This window comes from Myotis yumanensis, unplaced genomic scaffold (genome assembly GCF_028538775.1).
Source record: "Myotis yumanensis isolate MYYU_CA2020_CCGP unplaced genomic scaffold, mMyoYum1.0.hap1 SCAF_16, whole genome shotgun sequence".
Taxonomy (NCBI): Eukaryota; Metazoa; Chordata; class Mammalia; order Chiroptera; family Vespertilionidae; genus Myotis; species Myotis yumanensis.
In genome coordinates this window covers 31119276-31139129 of record NW_027223767.1, presented here as the reverse complement: position 1 = coordinate 31139129, position 19854 = coordinate 31119276, and the positions used below count along the sequence as shown (strand labels likewise).

The 19854-nt window shown below is 35.4% G+C and overlaps 1 protein-coding gene and 1 pseudogene across 1 annotated transcript in view; both read left to right on the top strand.

Annotated features, from left to right (window-relative positions):
* The window catches only part of APPBP2 (amyloid beta precursor protein binding protein 2), a 48867-nt gene extending 30824 nt beyond the window's left edge, over positions 1-18043 (top strand). The window contains exons 7-13 of the mRNA XM_070395488.1: positions 1909-1976; positions 2057-2162; positions 2858-2982; positions 5464-5549; positions 7942-8132; positions 10818-10983; positions 13497-18043. Of these exons, the coding sequence (XP_070251589.1) occupies positions 1909-1976; positions 2057-2162; positions 2858-2982; positions 5464-5549; positions 7942-8132; positions 10818-10983; positions 13497-13750 (996 nt within the window). The 3' untranslated portion in view covers positions 13751-18043. The remainder of the gene's footprint in view (positions 1-1908; positions 1977-2056; positions 2163-2857; positions 2983-5463; positions 5550-7941; positions 8133-10817; positions 10984-13496) is intronic.
* Positions 290-762, top strand: LOC138994226 (ubiquitin-ribosomal protein eS31 fusion protein-like; annotated as a pseudogene).
* Positions 18044-19854: the final 1811 nt, after the last annotated feature.

Genomic DNA, 19854 nt, shown 5'->3' with positions numbered 1-19854 from the left:
CTCTTATGCCATAGCTGTATAGGCTTTGATTACTTTTCTCCTAAAGGTAGTAAATCTTTTGGTCATAGTATTTTAGTCTCATAGTATGTCAGCTTTCTATAATTGACCTGTTGGGCAATACATATGTGATTTTTTCCTTTAGTTTCTTTTTATTCTGTAAATAAATGCATTAACTCTTTTGAGGCCAGTTAGTGATATCTAAAATTGCTGCTTTGAAACGGGAAACCCTGTGGGCTTGCACTTCACTCTTTCTTTCTCATTCACCATCTGTGGTGGAATCCCTGCCAAGATGCAGATTTTCATGAAAACCCTTACAGGGAAGACCATCACTCTCGAGTAGAACCCTTGGATACAGTAGAAAATGTAAAGGCCAAGTTCCAGGGTAAGGAATTCCTACTGATCAGCAAAGACTGATCTTTGCTGGCAAGCAACTGGAAGACAGATGTACTTTGTCTGACTACAACATTTAAAAGAAGACCACTCTTCATCTTGTGTTGAGACTTGGTCGTGGTGCTAATAAGAAAAGGAAGAAATCTTTAACACTACTCCCAATAAGAATAAGTATAAGAGAAAGATTAAGCTGGCTGTCCTGAAATACTACAAAGTGAATGCGAATGGCTAAATCAGTCGCCTTCATTGGGAATGCCCTTCACATGAATGTGGTGCTGAAGTTTTTATGGCTAGCCACTTTGACAGACATTGTTGTGGCCAATGTTGTTTGATCTATTGCTTCAACAAACCAGAAGAAGACAAGTAATTGTATATGGGTTAATAAAAGATATAAACTAACAACAACAACAAAAATTGCTGCTTTGGTGCACTGAGGCTTTAAAAGCATCGATGTACATTTCAAATATGCTCTATACTCATATATTTTTCAGTTTTGAATATTACATTTTGGTTGGTTTTACTGTCAATTAGAAGACAGATTCTAAAATTATAGATTTAGAAGAGTACAATTTCTGTGAAATGTATGTAAATATTTTTATTGATTTTTAGAGAGAGAAAGGCTTTGATTTGTTTCAGTTAATAATGCATTCATTGGTTTGTTATATGTTCCCTGAATGGGGATCAAACCCTCAACCTTGGCATTTGGGACAATGCTCTAACCAACTGAACTACCCGGCCAGGGTGTATATTTAATATAAAGACAATGAAATATATGTTCAAGATGTCTATTTCTGTATACAAATGGTAGAGTTTTGAAACTACTGCCTATCCTCATGAATCAAAATATTTTAAGAAGTAAAAGAAAAACTAAAAATTCTGTGCATATAAAAATTGTCAGATGAAAATGATAAGATAGTTGTAAAGCTAGTCTAGAACTGGAATATAAATAAGTACCCTAGAAAATAACATGGTGAGCCCTACCCCCACCATTTTATTTTAATAATAAGGAAGGGTGGGAGTATACCAACTTTGTAAGGTAGCTTTGTTATAGCAGGTTTGTATTGGGCATGGCTATCAAAATTTTAACCTTTATAATTTTCCAGGATATATTTAGATCTGTGTATAATATAATTTTCAAGCCAGAACCGGTTTGGCTCAGTGGATAGAGCGTCGGCTTGCGGACTGAAAGGTCCCAGGTTCAATTCCGGTCGAGGGCATGTACCTGGGTTGTGGGCACATCCCCAGTAGGAGGTGTGCAGGAGGCAGCTGATTGATGTTTCTCTCTCATCGATGTTTCTAACTCTCTATCTCTCTCCCTTCCTCTCTGTAAAAAATCAATAAAATATATTAAAATATATATATATAATTTTCAAGTTGGAAGGAAAAGAATTACAAATAGAACACTTCTACTTATGTTTGAAGGTGCTTTTTCTTTTTGACCATTATAGTTTGAATATATAAACTATACTTATTTTAACACACTGAGAGTTGTTTAATAATTTTTTACTTTATTTTTAGGCTTGTGTTGTAAAACGTGAATTTAAGAAGGCAGAACAGTTAATTAAACATGCAGTGTATTTGGCACGGTAGGTGATTGTTATTAAAAATACCACTTCAAATTATCTGTCTCTCCTTGATATCCTAATAGTTTCGTATCTTTTTATAGGGATCATTTTGGATCCAAACACCCAAAATATTCTGACACACTGCTAGATTATGGGTTCTACCTACTCAATGTAGATAATATCTGTCAGTCTGTTGCAATTTATCAGGTATGTTAATGGTTACACTTTTTTTCTTTCAACCTAAATTGATTTGCTGAACTGTACTTGTTTTCAGTGTATAAACTACTCTCAAAAAATAACTTTCTGAGCCCCTCCTCAACTAGGCACACCATTAGTTGACTAATATCTAGAAAGCTTACAAGTTAATGTTTTAGGAATTAAAGAGAATCGTCCAGGAAAAGAGTTGTGGATTGTGGGCTCATATTAAAGAGCACTCTTCCATTTCATTTGTCCAGATAATGGCTTGTCCTTGTTGATTTAGGCAAGTCATAGCTGCCTTCGTAATAGCAAGGAGGGTCAATAGAGACAAAGCTATTTTAGGCGTTATCTGAATCTTTCTCAGGTAAATTATGTTTTTGCCATGGTTCTGGACAAGGTATCCTTCATTTTATAGTTCACTTCTGAGAAAACACATAGAAAAAAACACTGATATGATTCTCAAGACATATGAATGGTTTTTACTATTAAGCCATTGCCTTTTGAGTCAGACTCAGTCTTCAGAAAATCAAGCCTTGTAGGTAACTTTTATGTTCTATTGTGATTTAAATGCAGCAAGGACTTTACTTAAAAACTGATAGGATAAGTATATAGGACATATATTTAAATTACTAGGATGCTTAATTTAACTGAGTAGTGGTTTCTAAGGATTTACAGTATTATCAATTATTTTGATGACTTTTCAGGCAGCCCTTGACATTCGGCAGTCGGTGTTTGGTGGCAAAAATATCCATGTAGCAACAGCTCATGAAGACTTGGCTTATTCTTCTTATGTTCACCAATATAGTTCTGGGAAATTTGACAATGCACTGTGAGTTCCATGTTCCTTTTCATGAGGGATTATATGCTGTTGCTATTGTTTTGTTTTGTTTTTCCTAATACAGTAGTATTTAATGTACTTTATGTATTAAATTTGTCTCCCTGGAGCTTTAATATGATGCCTAAAATGTCTTTGACATTTTAAAATCATATCAATTTAGCGTTTATGTGGTTTAATATAAATTATTTTCTCCAATAATTTTTCTTGTAATATAGTAGTAGCCTCAGGCTAAATGGCAAGCTTAACCTAAAAACTTCTTGTTCAGAAGACACAGAAATACTGAATAAAACAATTATTTTTTAAAATGCATAACTGATCTTGCAAGAGAAGAAGGAAGTCTCCATGGGCCAATAATGCACTAAAATCCAAAAAGTTAAATAATCGACTAAAATCCAAACTATGGGATAACTGCTCTGGAGTAGTGGGAAAGCTTACAAATTTCTGTAATCTTGGTTGAACAGCAGTCCTGGGTTTAAGAGACAAAGCATTTAGCCTACAGTAAGCTGTGGTTGGAAATGAAATCTTCACTTGAAGCCACCAGGATCAAGGCTACTACTCTCAGAGAAAGGATAGACTGGAAAAAAAATTTTGCCCACTGGCTAGAGAGATGACAAGGAAACTTGTCATAAATTCCTCAAAGGGATATTTATAGCTACAGACATGTAGCACTCTTGTGTTTGGGCATCATGCATGCAGGAACCCTCAAATTGAGAAAAGCATTGAAACTATTAGTTCTCTTGGGATGCTTTTCAGGAGAAAATGTAAAACTCTTGGAAATAACCCTCAAACCAAACCATATAGATTTTCCATAGACTCAGCTCAACTCACCATTCTAAAAAATTAAAAATAAGTAGAGCGACATTTCCTTACAAATGAGAGTCAGTAGATACAATGAACAGGATTAGGATCCTAAGAATGTTGCTTAACAGAACTTTTTGGTTGATATTATATAAAGTAAGTATTCTTAAATGATTAAAGGTATAAATGGGTTGGCAAACTATGGCCTGCAGCAAAATAAAGTTTTATTTGAACATAGCATTTTTCCTTCTCTTAAGTATCCTCTGACTGCTTTCACATTACAACTGCAGAGTTGAGTAGTTGGGACAGCATGTGTGGCCCACACAACCTAAAATCTTTATCTGGCCCTTTACAGAAAATAATTGCTGACCCTGATATAAAAGAAGGAATCAGTAATATTTTGGAGGGGAAACAAAAGAAATAAAAAGGCAGATTTAAAAACAAAACATCTGTCTGATACATGCTACAGAATGGATGAACCTTGAAAAACATGTACTAAGTGAAAGAAGCCAGTCACAAAGAACATTTGTATGATTATGTTTATATGAAATATTCAGAATAGGCAAATCTATAGAGACAGAAAGTAATGGTGGTTGGTTGCATAGGGTTAAGGGGTTGAAGGAAAATGTAGAGTTACTGCTAATGGCACAGAGTTTCTTTTTGGGGTGATGAAAATATTCTGAAATTGATTGTGGTGCTGGGTACACAACTCTGTCAACATACTAAAAACTGTTGAGTTGTACACTTTAAATAGGTGAATTATGTGATATGAATTATGTCTTAATATAAGAGCTGTTATAAAAAATATATAGCTAGATTTAGAAAATGCTAATTGACATTAAAACTCAGTAGATAAGTTAGCTGGTATATTAGACATAATTAAATAGACAGTGAGTTAGAAGACATTTAATGTAATGAAAATAATGATTACTTGGAAGATGGAGATAGAAAGCTTAGAGTTTTTTTAAGGAACTAACAGATAAGATAGACAGATAGCTTACCTTCTGCTTGGTGAGATGGGCCATAAACAAATAACCAAACCCTATCAGGTGAGGATGCATGTTGTGAAGAATAAAGTAAACTAGGAGTTTAGAGAGTAATTGTAGATTATTTAGGGACTTTTGTATAGGCTAGAAAGCTTTTCAATGAGGAGTGAGCCATGTAGATATTCAAGGGAAGAGTATTTCAGAGTCCTAGGTAAGAACATGATTTGCATATTCAGAAAACTGTGACTGGAAGTGTTGTTTTTGAAAATGGTGGGAGATGAGGTTAGAGAGGTAACCCAGTAAACGATCATTTTGAGTCTTGTAGGTTGTCATAACTTTATAGTTTATTCTGAGGGAGATGGGAATCCATTGGATGTTAAAAGTTCAGTTCACAAGCAGATAGAAATTTAAACCAAAAAAAAACAAATAATTGTTCTATACTATACTATAGTGTTAGAAATTCTCAGTATTATAAATTGTGTTTTAAAAAATGCTTAAATCACTTAACTAAAAGGAAATACCAGAATATATTTATCTATCTGTATTGCTTATTTCTGTCTAAATGGTGGGCTCTGAAGGTTTAATTTGATGACTTGGTGTGTTGAAGAAAGAGAGAGGGAGGTAAGAAGGCCTGAGAGGGAAGCAGGGGTGGGGAAGAAATGCCAGAATATATCTATCTGTATTGCAGATTTCATGCAGAAAGAGCTATTGGTATCATTACCCACATCCTACCTGAAGATCATCTTCTTTTGGCTTCTTCAAAGAGGGTGAAAGGTACCCTTTGTAATTTAGTCTTCAGTATCTATCTGTCTGTCTATATAGATTTCTTTAACTGTCAATTGTAATTGATGTCTAGTCTTTGATATTTTTTAATTGATATATGGTACAAAATAAGGATATTTATTTCTTCAGGGGTAGTGCTTAGGATTAGACTGTATCTATATACTAGGATAGCAGATTCACTGATTTAAAGTCATTTCCAGCCCTATCTGGCTTGGCTCAGTGAATGGAGCATCGGCCTGTGGACCAAAGGGTCCGTACCTCGGTTTACTAATAGTTACAGGCTCCTCCCTGGCCTGGGCCCTGGTTAGGGCAGGTGCAGGAGGCAACTAATCGATGTGTTTCTCTCACATCAATATTTCTCTCTGTCTCTCCCTTTCTCTTCCACTCTCTCTTTAAAAAAAAAAATCAATGGAAAAATATCCTCAGGTGAGGATTAAAAACAACAAATAAAGTAATTTCCAGCAATTCGAAATGAAAGGTTGTTTGCTTCTCTCATATAGCGTTGTTAATAATCGAGAATGTCTACCCCCATCCCTTCCTCCATTTACATGCATTCATTCATGTATAACATGAAGGATTATTGCACAGTAACATGAATAGCAAACTGAAGATGGGTTTTTCACATGCCTTCAGCTTTATAGTGTAGGATTCTTCAGCTGCATGTCATATTATCCTTAATGTTTCAAGACTCTTAACAAATACCACGTTCTTTTGTTATTTTAACTTTTCCTATAATCACTGCCCAGCATTTAAGGCATTTATTTTGCCAACATAATTAGGTCACCCATGTGGTAACTCCATGCATGTTGGATAAATTTTACCTTAATTCCGAAACAGGGGTTTTTCCCCCCCTCTTAGTTTGCATTTATTTTATTTTTAAACATTTTAAAAATATGTATATGTATATATGTATATATGTATATATATTATTGGTTTCAGAGAGGAAGGGAGAGGGGAAGAGAGATAGAACCATCAATGATAAAAATCATCGATTGATTGCCGAAACTGGTTTGGCTCCGTGGATAGAGCGTCGGTCTGCGGACTGAAAGGTCCCGGGTTTGATTCCGGTCAAGGGCATGTACCTGGGTTGCGGGCACATCCCCAGTGGGAGATGTGCAGGAGGCAGCTGGTCGATGTTCTCTCTCATCGATGTTTCTGGCTCTCTCTCTCTCTCCCTTCCTCTCTGTAAAAAATCAATAAAATATATTTAAAAAAAAAAATCATCGATTGGCTGCCTCCTGCACACCCTCCACTGGGGATCGAGCCCACAACCTAGGCATGTGCCCTGACCGGGAATCGAACCGTGACCTCCTGGTTCATAGGTCGACACTGAGCAACCACAGCAGGGCTAAGCATGTTTTTATTGATTTCAGAGATGAAGGGAGAGGGGGAGAGAGACAACATCAATGATGACAGAGAATCATCAATCTGCTGCCTGCTGCACATCTACTAGGGATCAAGCCTGAAACCCGGGCATGTACCCTGACTGGGAATCAAACTGTGACCTCCTGGTTCATGGGTAGATGCTCCACCACTTTGCTATACTGGCTGAGCACCAGTTTGCATTTTTAAAGTTACACAAGTAATATATGATCGATGTCAAAAATTAAAAGATAGAAAAGAAAAAAATGAAGTCACCTGACATTTTACCAATCCAGAAGCAACATTTTGGTGAAATATTTTCAGACTTTTTCTGCACTCACTAATGAAATAAATGAATACATTTTTTCTTAGTTTTATAATCTTTTTTTTACACTTATTATGAACATTTTTCCATGTTAGTTCAAGTAGGTATACTTCCTTTTTTCTGATATTTTTAACCTCATCCCTGTTTTTGGACCTTTATATTGTTTTTAATCCTTTGTTCTTTAAAAATGCTACAGTGAACGAAATCTCTTTTACTCTTGTGCACATGGCCAGTTTTCCTAGAAATAAAATTACCTGGTAAAAGACTATCTTCATGCTTGATTTGGTTGGTTGAGTAGAAGGAAACCAGTTCTTCTGTTGTATTTAATTAAAGGTTATATTTTATAAAAGTATAGTTTAAAAATTTTCAACTGTGCTTAGGTTCTCCTCGACAGTTTCATAACTTTAAAATGTTTGCCTTTTCCTTTAAAAAACAAATTCATACCGGCAATGTATAGCATTCTAGTACAATAATTAATTCTGCAAATAATTTGAAACACCATTGTTTTTCTTAAATTTGAATGACACCCCCCTCCCCCCAAACTGTGGTTCCCCCCCCCCAGTGGAGTGGAATACTTTCTTCTTACTAGTTTTAAACCATATCTACGTGTATATGCATTTAATTTTAAATTATATGCTCAGATTAGCTCTGATAGATGGTTTGAAAGTACACTAATTTCATTGCTTTCTTATTCAGCACTTATTTTAGAGGAGATTGCAATCGACTGTCATAATAAAGAAACTGAACAGAGGCTGCTTCAAGAAGCTCATGATTTGCACCTATCTTCACTCCAACTAGCTAAAAAAGCTTTTGGGGAATTCAATGTCCAGACTGCAAAACACTATGGAAACCTTGGAAGACTTTATCAGTCAATGAGAAAATTTAAGGTAGAAATGTGTTTTACTATATTTTTCTTTCTCTGAATAATCTAAAGTAATAAAGCATAATCTTAAATGATATATCTTCAGTAATCTTAAATAATAAAGTACACATTTATCTTACTCATACCATATTTCATTAAAATTGAGAAAATATATGGGGGAAGGGGATATATGCAATACTTTCTACAATAAAAATAACTGGAAAATTTTTGAGAAAATAATCTAGCATAAAGCAACATAGTCAAAATATAAATGTTTCAAAAATCCAGATCTTGGAAAAATAAGAAATATATCAAACCCTAAAGGCTAATATGCATGTTATAGTTGGACTTAAAACATAGTTTTTAGGTAGGTTGAGTACAGCAAGTGGCAGAACGCCTAGCACATAGTGGGTATGCAAGAAATGTCAGATATTGCAAGTATTATTATTTTTTTTTTAAATAAATCTTAATTGTTCAGATTATTACAGTTGTCCCTCTCTTTTCTCCCCATAGCTCCCCTCCACCCAGTTCCCACCCCACCCTCTGCCCTTACCCCCACCCCCCACTGTCCTCATCCATAGGTGTATGATTTTTGTCCAGTCTCTTCCCACACCCCCTACACCCCTTTCCCCCCCGAGAATTGTCAGTCCATTCCCTTTCTATGCCCCTGATTCTATTATATTCACCAGTTTACTCTGTTCATCAGATTTTTTATTCACTTGATTTTTAGATTCACTTGTTGATAGATGTGTATTTGTTGTTCATAATTTGTATCTTTACCTTTTTCTTCTTCTTCCTCTTCTTAAAGGATACCTTTCAGCATTTCATATAATACTGGTTTGGTGGTGATGAACTCCTTTAGCTTTTTCTTATCAGTGAAGCTCTTTATCTGACCTTTAATTCTGAATGATAGCTTTGCTGGATAAAGTAATCTTGGTTGTAGGTTCTTGCTATTCTTCTTGAAAAACCTTATAACCGTGGTTTTGAACTCTATATCCAATAGTTTGCTTTCCTCCATTTCTGTCATTTGTGTCCTGTTTCTTTGTCTCCGCATTTTGGCTGATTCCGTGTTGATAGAGTGGCTTTGTGTGCTAGGTGTCTTATAGGGCCCAGTGGCTCAGCCTCCCCAATTACCTGAGGTGGACACTCTTGGTGCACCCCTTTGTGGGCTGTATGCACAGTCTTGTTGTAGTTAAGCCTTGGTTGTAGTTGGTATCACTGGGAGGAATTGACCTCCAGGCCAATTGTCTGTGAGAATCAGTTGTGCCTATAGTGGGAGAACTTCTGTGCTGGAGACACCCTTATGGGGCAAGACTTGCTTCAGTGGGGCTTTGGTGCTCACTGAGTCTGCCCCCTGAGTGTGTCCCTCATGGATCTGAGGAGTTGTAATCTGTAAGGTCCCAATCTGACCACTGGGTACACTGGCTCTTGGATCTCTAAAGAGGTGCTAATTTAGCCTCTGCCTGAGGCTACCCAGCAGGAGCTATGAAGAGATCTGCAGTTTCCTCTTCCTTGTTTGGGGTTTGGAGGTGCCTAGACGAGGCCCAGCTGTGAAGCAATGCAAGCTGCTGTGGGGCCTTGAGCCTTCTTTTGGATGTTCTGGGTCTCTCTGACCCAGCTGCAGTTTGTTAGGTAATTTTAGATCTCTGCAAGTATTATTAATCATAGTGATAAAATTTACTGAATTTCCCTTTTAGAATTTTGGGTTATAAATTCTTTTTTTTTTTTTTTTAATATATTTTATTGATTTTTTACAGAGAGGAAGGGAGAGAGATAGAGAGTTAGAAACATCGATCAGCTGCCTCCTGCACACCTCCCACTGGGGGTGTGCCCGCAACCCAGGTACATGCCTTTGACCGGAATCGAACCCGGGACCCTTCAGTCCGCAAGCCGACGCTCTATCCACTGAGCCAAACCGGTTTCGGCTGGGTTATAAATTCTTAATGTCCATTTTAGGGTCACACTGAGGAAAGGATAGGAACACCTGCCTAAGACATTTATTTTTTACCTGAAACTCAATCTATTTATTCCTCAATTAACCTGAGTTTAATTTGTCAGAATAAAAATTATCATAACTTCAAAAAATAAAATGTACTTCTGTATAGCCGTAGCCGGTTTGGCTCAGTGGATAGAGCGTCAGCCTGGGGATTGAAGGGTCCTAGGTTCGATTCTGGTCAAGGGCATGTACCTCGGTTGCAGGCACATCCCACATCCCCAGTTGGGGGTGTGCAGGAGGCAGCTGATCGATGTTTCTCTCTCATCGATGTTTCTAACTCTCTATCCCTCTCCCTTCCTCTCTGTTAAAAAATCAATAAAATAGATTTTTTTAAAAATTAACATGCTATCATGGAATTTTAAGCTTCACAGGTTCAGTTAAGTTTTAGAGTGTGTTAACTGAAATAATTTTCATTTTAGAATGCTTTAATGGTATTTTCTTCAAACAACTTTTTATTACCAGGACAAGTTTTCTCTGGTTATTTTTGGCATAGAACACTATTACTACCATTAGGTTATGTACAGAGCTTCCCCAAACTGTTAATGCTTCCCATAATTAACTTTTGGAATAGCGTAGTATATTCTCTGATCTGATTACCTTATGACATCCATAAAATCTCTTGAGCATAGAAGAATCTTGCTCATTGGGTAAGAATTGTTGACATAAGGCAAAGCACAGTCTAATGGTTTGTATGGCTTAATTTTTTTTTTCCAGGAAGCTGAAGAAATGCATATCAAAGCAATTCAGATTAAAGAGCAACTTCTTGGTCAAGAAGATTATGAAGTTGCCCTTTCAGTGGGACATCTGGCTTCTTTATATAATTATGACATGAATCAGTATGAAAATGCTGAGAAACTTTATTTGCGGTCTATAGCCATTGGTATGTTATTTTATAATTTTCTTGGTCAGCTGATTAGAGATCAACATATCTTATATATTGTATAAGGGAAGTGTTTTACCAAGATTTAAATGAGTTTAGAGCTGCCAAATTTTTCTTGAAACCTCCCAAAAATCATCTGGAACATTTTACTAAACATGATTTATTGATGTTGAAACCAGAATGAAGTATGACACAACGTCAATTATAGGCAAAAATAGTTATTTTAAAAATTAAAGTATTAGTGTAATTATTACCCTCTTTGTTCTCTGGATTTAATGATAGATCAGGTTTACCTGTTTTTTAACTTGATATTAATGGAATCATATAATATATATTTATACATCTCTGGCTTCTTTTGGTGAACATGAATAATGAAAATCATCTGTGTTGTTCCAGATCACTATTGTCTGTTAATTTCCAGTGCTATAATAATATATTATTAGATAAGTATATAATTTGTTTATTCATTCTACTGTTAATGGCTTTTCAAAATATTTGGATTGTTTCCAGTTCGGACTTATATATCAGAAAATAAGATACTGTGATCATTTAATGTTGTGCCTATTAGAACTCCATTTTTATTTATTTATTTTTAAATATATTTTTATTGATTTCATAGAGGAAGGGAGAGAGAGATAGAAACAGCAATGAGAATCATCGATTGGCTGTCTCCTGCACGCCCCCTACTGGGGATCCAGCCTGCAAACCCGGCATGTGCCCTTGACTGGAATCAAACCCAGGACCCTTTAGTCTGCAGGCTGATGCTCTGTCCACTGAGCCAAACCAGCTAGGGCAACTTCTCCATTTTTATATTGACTTCTCTGTCATTTTTCACTGGTTTATAGAAATTTTTTTTATATAATGTGGATTTAACAAGTCCTTTGTTGGTTATATGTGTTACAGATCACTCTACTGCTTGTTTTTTAATGACAGCTTTCAAAGAACAGAAGTTTTAGATTTTAATGTAATCGAATATATTGGTTTTTTTTTTCTTTTTTGATTAGCATCTTTTGTATTCTGTTTAAGAAATATTTCCTACCCCAAAGTCATGAAGATATTCATTTAGAAGATTATCTTCTGGAAACTTCATTTTACCTTTCACATTTAGATCTATAGTACTGAAATTGATTTTGTTTTTATTGTGCGAGGTAGGGATCACATTTTTTCCTTACCTTCCCCCATGTGGATATACAGTTGACCCAGAAGCTTTTTTTTTTTTTTAAGAACTTTTTTTTTAGAGAGGAAGGGAGAGAGAGAGAGAGAGACATTGATGTGAGAGAGAAAGGTTTGTTGCCTCCAGAACACACTCTGACCGGGATCAAATCTACAGCCTAGGTTAGGCGGGTATCAAACCGACAACCTTTTTGGTGCACTGGACAGCACTCCAATGGACCACTGTTTTCAAAAGATTGTCTTCTCTCCTCTGCTGTGCTACCTTTGTCAAATCATGTATCTCTGTATGTGTGGATTCCCCATTATCTGTAATATTTTTACTTGCTCAGCCCTAAAATACACATAAAGTAGTTTTAGAATTGTTAACCTTTAGTACTATGAAAAACAAACCTACTAATTAGAGTTCAATAATTTTTTAGTGTTTTTTTTTTACATACTCAGAATATTTCAAAATTTACTTGGGTTATTATCCTTCCCCACCCCACCTAGTCAGTGTAAGTTACTCATTTTATACATAATTAGGTTCATTTATTTATGTTTGTATAACATTTCCGCATCTTTATTTACTTTGTTAAATTTTTTTGAGTATGTGAAATATTAATGTCCTAAAAGTTAGAACTATATATAGAAAGATATGTTCATAGATGTGTGATATCCCCCTAAATTTTTCTACCCACTTCTCACCCACTTGCTATGAGTAACCAGTTTCATTATTTTCTCATTGACCCTTTCTGTGTATCTTTATGCACAAATATTCAGATACATAAATATTTTGTTTTCCCTTTCTTACACAAAGATAGCATACTATAAGTATTTCTGTACTTTGCTTTTCTTTTTAAACTTAACAATATCCCCTATAATTTGCTCCATTTCAGTTCATAGAGAGCTTAGAGCTTCCTCCTTTGTGTACAGATGCATAACATAACATTGAATGGATATACTATGGTTAGCTCATTTGTTTCCACTGTTTTGCAATCATAAAGCATGCTACAGTGATTAGCCTTGTACATACGTATTTTTCTATCGTTGAAGGTACTGCTATTATTCTTTACTTTTAGATCTCTTCAAATCAGTCTTTCAAACTATGAAATTTTATTCTGGTTAAACCAACTGCTTTAGGCAGAAAAAATTTTGAAAGTCTTAGAGATAGCTTTTGGATAGGACTGGGTTGGTAAGCACTGCTGCAAGAAATGAATTTATTCTTTTCAAGGGAATAAAACCAAGCCACCCTATTTAAAGAACTGAACTAGTGTTGTCTTGTAGAAACTGTTATTTCCTTATTTGAACTTGCTTTTTCTTTTCTTTTTGTGTGTTATTGTTTGTTTATTTGTTACTTTCAGGGAAGAAACTTTTTGGTGAAGGCTATAGTGGACTAGAATATGATTACCGAGGTCTCATTAAACTTTACAACTCCATTGGAAATTACGAGAAAGTGTTTGAATATCACAATATTCTGTCTAACTGGAACCGGTTGCGAGATCGACAGTATTCAGTGACCGATGCTCTTGAAGACGTCAATACCAGCCCCCAGTCCACTGAAGAAGTGGTGCAGTCCTTTCTGATTTCTCAGCATGCTGAGGGACCGAGCTGCTGAGGCATGACCTCAGTTAACTAATATACCTTTTCCCAGATTCCAGGGAATTCATACTGTGAAATCAAAACCATGTTGTTTTTTGGGGCTGGAATTTGCATTGAAACACTGGTCCAGTCCATTGACCCTATTTGGGTGATCCCTATCTTGCAGAGTGTCCGTAGGTATAAGCATATATTCAGTTATATTCCGCATGTACCGCATGTATAAGTAGTCTGGCCCATATTTTCAACTTAGTAGAACAAACAACAGGATTTTTTTTTTCTTTTTAAATAATTTTGCAGAAAGCCTGAAAGGAAAAAAGAACCCCTAATAAAACTATTTAAGAGTTTAAGAGTTGCATTCTTATTATGTAAGGATGATTTTAACAACTTTTTAACATATAATTCTTCCTTATGGAGGTATTCAATACTGTACTGTAAAGAAATTTCATGGGGAAAATCTTTATATGCAGTATAGAAAATTAACAGAAGTACTAGTAGAAGAGGGACATCCTGACTTGGGTTTGGCCACCTGACCCAGAGAAGTGGATACAGCCACTCCAGAGCTCTATTACAAGGGAAGGGCTATCAGATTCATCTGTACTGGACCAGTGTTGATCTGTAAGTAATAGAAAAGCTAATAGGCCAGCAGTTTTAACTCTTGGTTTTTCTTTTCTTTTGGTACAACAATGCAAGATGCTCTTACAACATTTGCTAACAGGACCAGGATGATCTAAAAAGGACCAGCCTAATATAGGAAGGGTTAAAGGGTTATTTGGACCAGAGGCTTTAGATTATTATTTTAGCCCCTGCATTTACCTTTATCAGTAGAATGATTTCACTTAGATGTATAATGAAAAGTGATAATGCAAAAATTATATTCATGTAATAGACACCAAACTTGGCAATTTAAGTGGCATAGCTTTAGTCAAGGTACACAGATGGCAATGCCATAAGAAAGCCTATAATACCTGCTGCATCCATCCCCCTCATTTTAAATGTTACCCTAATAATCAATGCGGTTAACAAGTATACTGGCTAAGAGTCATGAAATTTCTCTTGTCCGGATGAGAATTTTAGGTTACTATATGGTTTGTAGGGATTAATAGAAAAATGAATGCCCCAAATAAACATGTCTTAGAAATCTTTCATTTTTATGGTAAAGATGGTACAGCTAGGTCATATTAGTGCACCTGGGTCATTTTATTTGAAATTAAAGAGTCAAATGGAAAAATTCCCTAATATGTTAATTTCACTAACTTGTTTTTTTCTGTTTATTGGGTTTTGATTTTTTTTTTATAAGTCAGGTTGTTTAATGTTGAGGTTAATATTCAAATCTGAGAAGTGTGACATGTAGCAATCCAAGCAACAAAAAGGTCTTTTGCTGTTACCTCAGTTCTTATTATAGTGGCCTATTTGGTGCTTCTATAGTTAAGAATCAGGGTTTTCCCCCCTATTTTCAGGGGTCCATGACTTGGCTGTTAGAGATGTTATCCCTGGCTGACTGCCTGGGGTAGTCTATGGGTGAGTGGATGGGTGTTGAATTTTGGTTTTCTTTTAATATGCATGTTGGGGTGGGAGGTGGGGGGGTGAATATCTAAACTGTCACATTCAATACAGAAAATTTAATTGGAGATTTCAGATAAATTGATTTTAAACACTTTTTTGAACTTCCCAAATATAACCTTGTTTAAAACTGTTACTTGCAGTCTTGTTAGTTATGAGCCAGTATTTTTAAGTCCCCAGGAGGGGATTGATTGGGGGAGGTACCTAATGAGATTACGCAAGCCCAGATCCTAAGATTATATCTACATGATTTTAAAACCTAAGTTTATTCAATTGTTTTCTTTTTAATTTCTAAAAGAGTACATTAGCACACCTGCACCTCCCCCCTCCCAGTTAATTGCAATCTAATGGCAAGAGGCACCTCTATTAATTACCAAATAGTCTGTGTGACCAAGGACTAACATTTTTAAGTTTACTCAGCTCTATCCTCATGGGCCTATATATTTAATACCTCCAAAGATATTTTCAGGATAGGCTTTGTATACTTTTGTTGCTTATTTAGAGTCCTGTGGTATGTTTGTGGTATAGGAATGTCATGGTAAATTGTTTTTCAATAAATATTTTGAAACTTATGTTTCCATATGAAGTTTTTTTTTAAATCTATATTTTTGGGTTTTGTGCACATAGAACATTTCCTAGGATAAAATCAAGCAATTGACTTAAGGCCTCATTCAGTTTGAGCTTAATTTAGCTCATTATTCTGTGGTAAAGCAACTTGATACTAGGAGCCTAGGATCGCAGCATTATAATGTTAAGTGGCAGCCAGTTTTATCTAAAAAAAAAAAATCATTATTGGCAGTTTTCCCTTATTATCACTACTTTAATGTAGTTTTCTGTAAATCCAAGCGCTTTGATTTAATGCAAATACTCTAGATTGAGAAACGAGATTGTCATCTTCTGTTAGTGATGTAACTTAATATGCTATTTATGGTTCTAATGAAGAATAATACCCTAATAATTTATAGTGTGGAATGTTTAGAATAAGTTAGAGAGGTAAATGTCACCATAATTTCTAGAATTAAAAAAAAAAAATCTCCAAGGAAGAAAAGAAAATTTACCTCACAATAACCAATAGCTCTCACAAAATTTTCTCATGTGGTAGGATTGTGTGTAAGGAAGCCTAGATCAACTTAAAAGATTTTTCTGGAAGTTCAGCAAAGTAATGTTAAAAAGGGGCCTTTGGTCTCATCCTCTCTGACTTTCATTTCTCTTATCCAGTCTTTCCTAAAGTTTGGTGCTACTCAAGTTGGGTGCATCAGGGAGCTCTGTAACACTCATGTGCCACACAGGTGGTCTGTCACTTCTGCATCCAGTTTAATGGAGCTGAATGGTTTCTTAGACCATTATTCTTATGGGTCCCTAAAGCTGACTTTGCTCAAAGCATTAGGACCCTTATTACCATATCAAAGTTTTGTCTCTGCTTAAGAATGAACTCACTGTTGCTTTGTAATAATCCCAATATGCTTTCATTTTTTTAAATAAAAAAAATTGACAAAACCTTTTGCTCCTAGGCTGTTTGGGAAGCGTTCATAACATGGTGAAGATTGAGTACAGAGACTGCAACCTTATAAATAATAACTGTTGCCACTTGGCTGCTCCTTCTAATGCAAATACTCAACAGTAAACATGCCTAAAACATAATTGAAGCTTTTGGCCATACTTTTGAAAGAATTGTTTGCTAAGTAGCAGGTATAATTAACTGTCAGTTGGTATTTATTCTTTCTCCAGAATGTGTAGCCTTGATGCTTCCAAACTGCTTGTTGTGTTTTGTTTGTTTTTTCTTTTTTTTCTGAATAGCAAAGTTACTACTGGAAAAACTTATTTATGATTAGTGCAAATTTTTTAAGAGTTTCATTTTGCTTTAAAATTAACGTATATTTCATCTCTTGGCTTCGGTGAACCTCAGATCTTGCTAGGAAATTCTTTTTTTAAAATCTGACATTTGGATTAATCTCCAGCTTGAACACTAATAGTTGTATTGTCCACAAATCTCAGGAATGTTTTAGGCAGAAAACTGGTTGTACCTTGTTGGTGATCTGAAGGAGTGTACTTTAGGATTTATTAAATAATACCCTTCTTTAATTGCAGTCCTAGGTATCGATAGCATGAGTGGCCTTAGTGAGTTTGTTGAAGTGTACATTTTTTCAAAAGTAAAATTTAAGATTAAAAATATATGCTATATATAGATATCTAGAAAACTTGGTTTGTGGTGCACAAGTTAAATGTTGGATCACTAAATAACTGTTGCAGGTACCATTTGTGTAACATTACTCATTTCTGTATATTCCTTTTATGGGATGATATGTTGCCATGGTAACTAAAACTTTTCAGTTCTACTTTTATGATGTGAATGAATGCTACATTTTATTAAATATTACCAGGCCAGTACTATTTTTATACTTTATTAAGCAACAGGGGATTTTAGTTTAACAGATTAAAAATAAAAAGCTCTTAATGAAATGGTTAAAAGCAAATCACTAACAATTCTTTACATGAAAATCCCCACTAATAGTGCCACAATACTTTCTATAGAAATATCTAAGGTCATTGATAGATTTCTTTTTTAAGACAATTCTTCATTGTGTCATAATGACCTTTCATATCATCCTTATCACAAACTTGTAGTACCCATCATTATTTGTAACCATTAAACCATACTGAGTATGTTTGTAACCAGCATTGTGATATATTCTGTACTTGTATTGCTAAAAATGAATTATTGACCCAATAAATATAGTGTTCCTGCATTCATAGTGTGTTTCCAATTTAGTCTGAACACTTTTGATTAGGACTTGGGATTTAAACATTGCAGACTGTTTTCATTTTAGAGAACAGTGCAAGAGAAGCTGTTGGGACCAGAACATAAGTGCTCTTGTTCAAGAAAAGAAAGATATGTGGCAGAGGAGGCACAAGGTAACCGTATTTGGAAATGGTGCCCATGAAAGTACTTTGGCACAGTAATGCAGGGGACTTTAGACTTTACCAAAGCAGCTACACCATTCTTTCCCCTAGTCTTTTAACTTTAAAAGTCTAAAAAATGGGTGATAAGACCTGCTGAAATTCTGCTGACCTTCATAGTGCACAAAACTCTGGATTTGAGTTACAGTTTAGCTCTGCCTCTGACAGTAGGAATTGGAGATATGAATCATAAGCTTCTTTGTGTTTCATTTCCTCATATGAATGGTGGGATCAAATTCAGTCTTTCAAAAAAACAAAAACCAGCATGACACATCATTTATCTTAAGCACTCTTAAAACAGTTACAAGAAGTAAAATCAAATTTTTAAAAATAAAGAAAATCAATGTTTAGACAAAGTTCCACCTTCACTTGGAACAGCCAGCACTGGCTTCAAGTACAAATGTACTGAATTTGTACATTTTTTCTTTTACCCACTTGTGACTTACAACATGCTGTTCTTGTCTGGAATGTCATTTCCTGTGTAAAGTCTTATCTGTTCAGCTCAATGGACAAGAGAGCCATGCTTCCCTTAAGGCTTAAGTTTCCTCTTGGTACTTAGGCAGTATTTTACCTAAAGCTTTGTTAAAGCCATTACCATATAATCATATAACTTACAGAATTAAGACTGTTTCCAGCTCATAAACTTTGGCTATTTGTGCGTTTATTTAACAAATTTAACAGAGTTTACTCTGTAACCGATACTATTAAAAGTGTTAGCAAATTATACCCACTTATTTTATGCACATTTCTACAATTTGAAAATTCAAGGCAAATTACTCATTAGGATAGCTATTACAGCACATGATTGGTGGGAATATAAAATGATGCATGTGCTTTGGAAAATGGATGGTTCCTAAAAAACTAAAAATAGAATTACCATGTGACCCAGCAATCCCTTGTCTAGGTAATCTATCTAAAAGAATTTAAAAGCAGGATTCAAACTGATACTCATACACCCATGTTCATAGCTTTCACAATCACCAAAATATGGAAGCAACCCAAATGTCCATCAACGGATAAATGGATTTTTAAAAACATGGTATAAACTACATACAATGAAACATTATTCAGCCTTAAAAAGAAAGGAAAGCCGACACATTTTACAACACAGATGAACCTTGATGGCATTATGTTAAGTGAAATACACCAGTCACAAAAAGAAGGGGAAGAAGAGTAAATACTGTATGATTCCACTTATGTGAGGTTTGTAAGGTAGTCAGACTCCTAAAACAAAGTAGAATGGTGGTTGTCAGAGCTAGGAGGAGGGGGAAATGGGGAGTGGTTGCTTAATGGGTATAGACTTTCAGTTTTGCAAGATGAAAAAGATCTGGAGATCAGTTGCACAACAATGAATATACTAACACTGCCGAAACCGGTTTGGCTCAGTGGATAGAGCGTCGGCCTGCGGACTGAAGGGTCCCAGGTTCGATTCCGGTCAAGGGCATGTACCTTGGTTGCGGGCACATCCCCAGTGGGAGATGTGCAGGAGGCAGCTGATCGATGTTTCTAACCCTCTATCTCTCTCCCTTCCTCTCTGTAAAAAATCAATAAAATATATTAAAAAATATATATATACTAACACTACTGAACTGTACATTTACA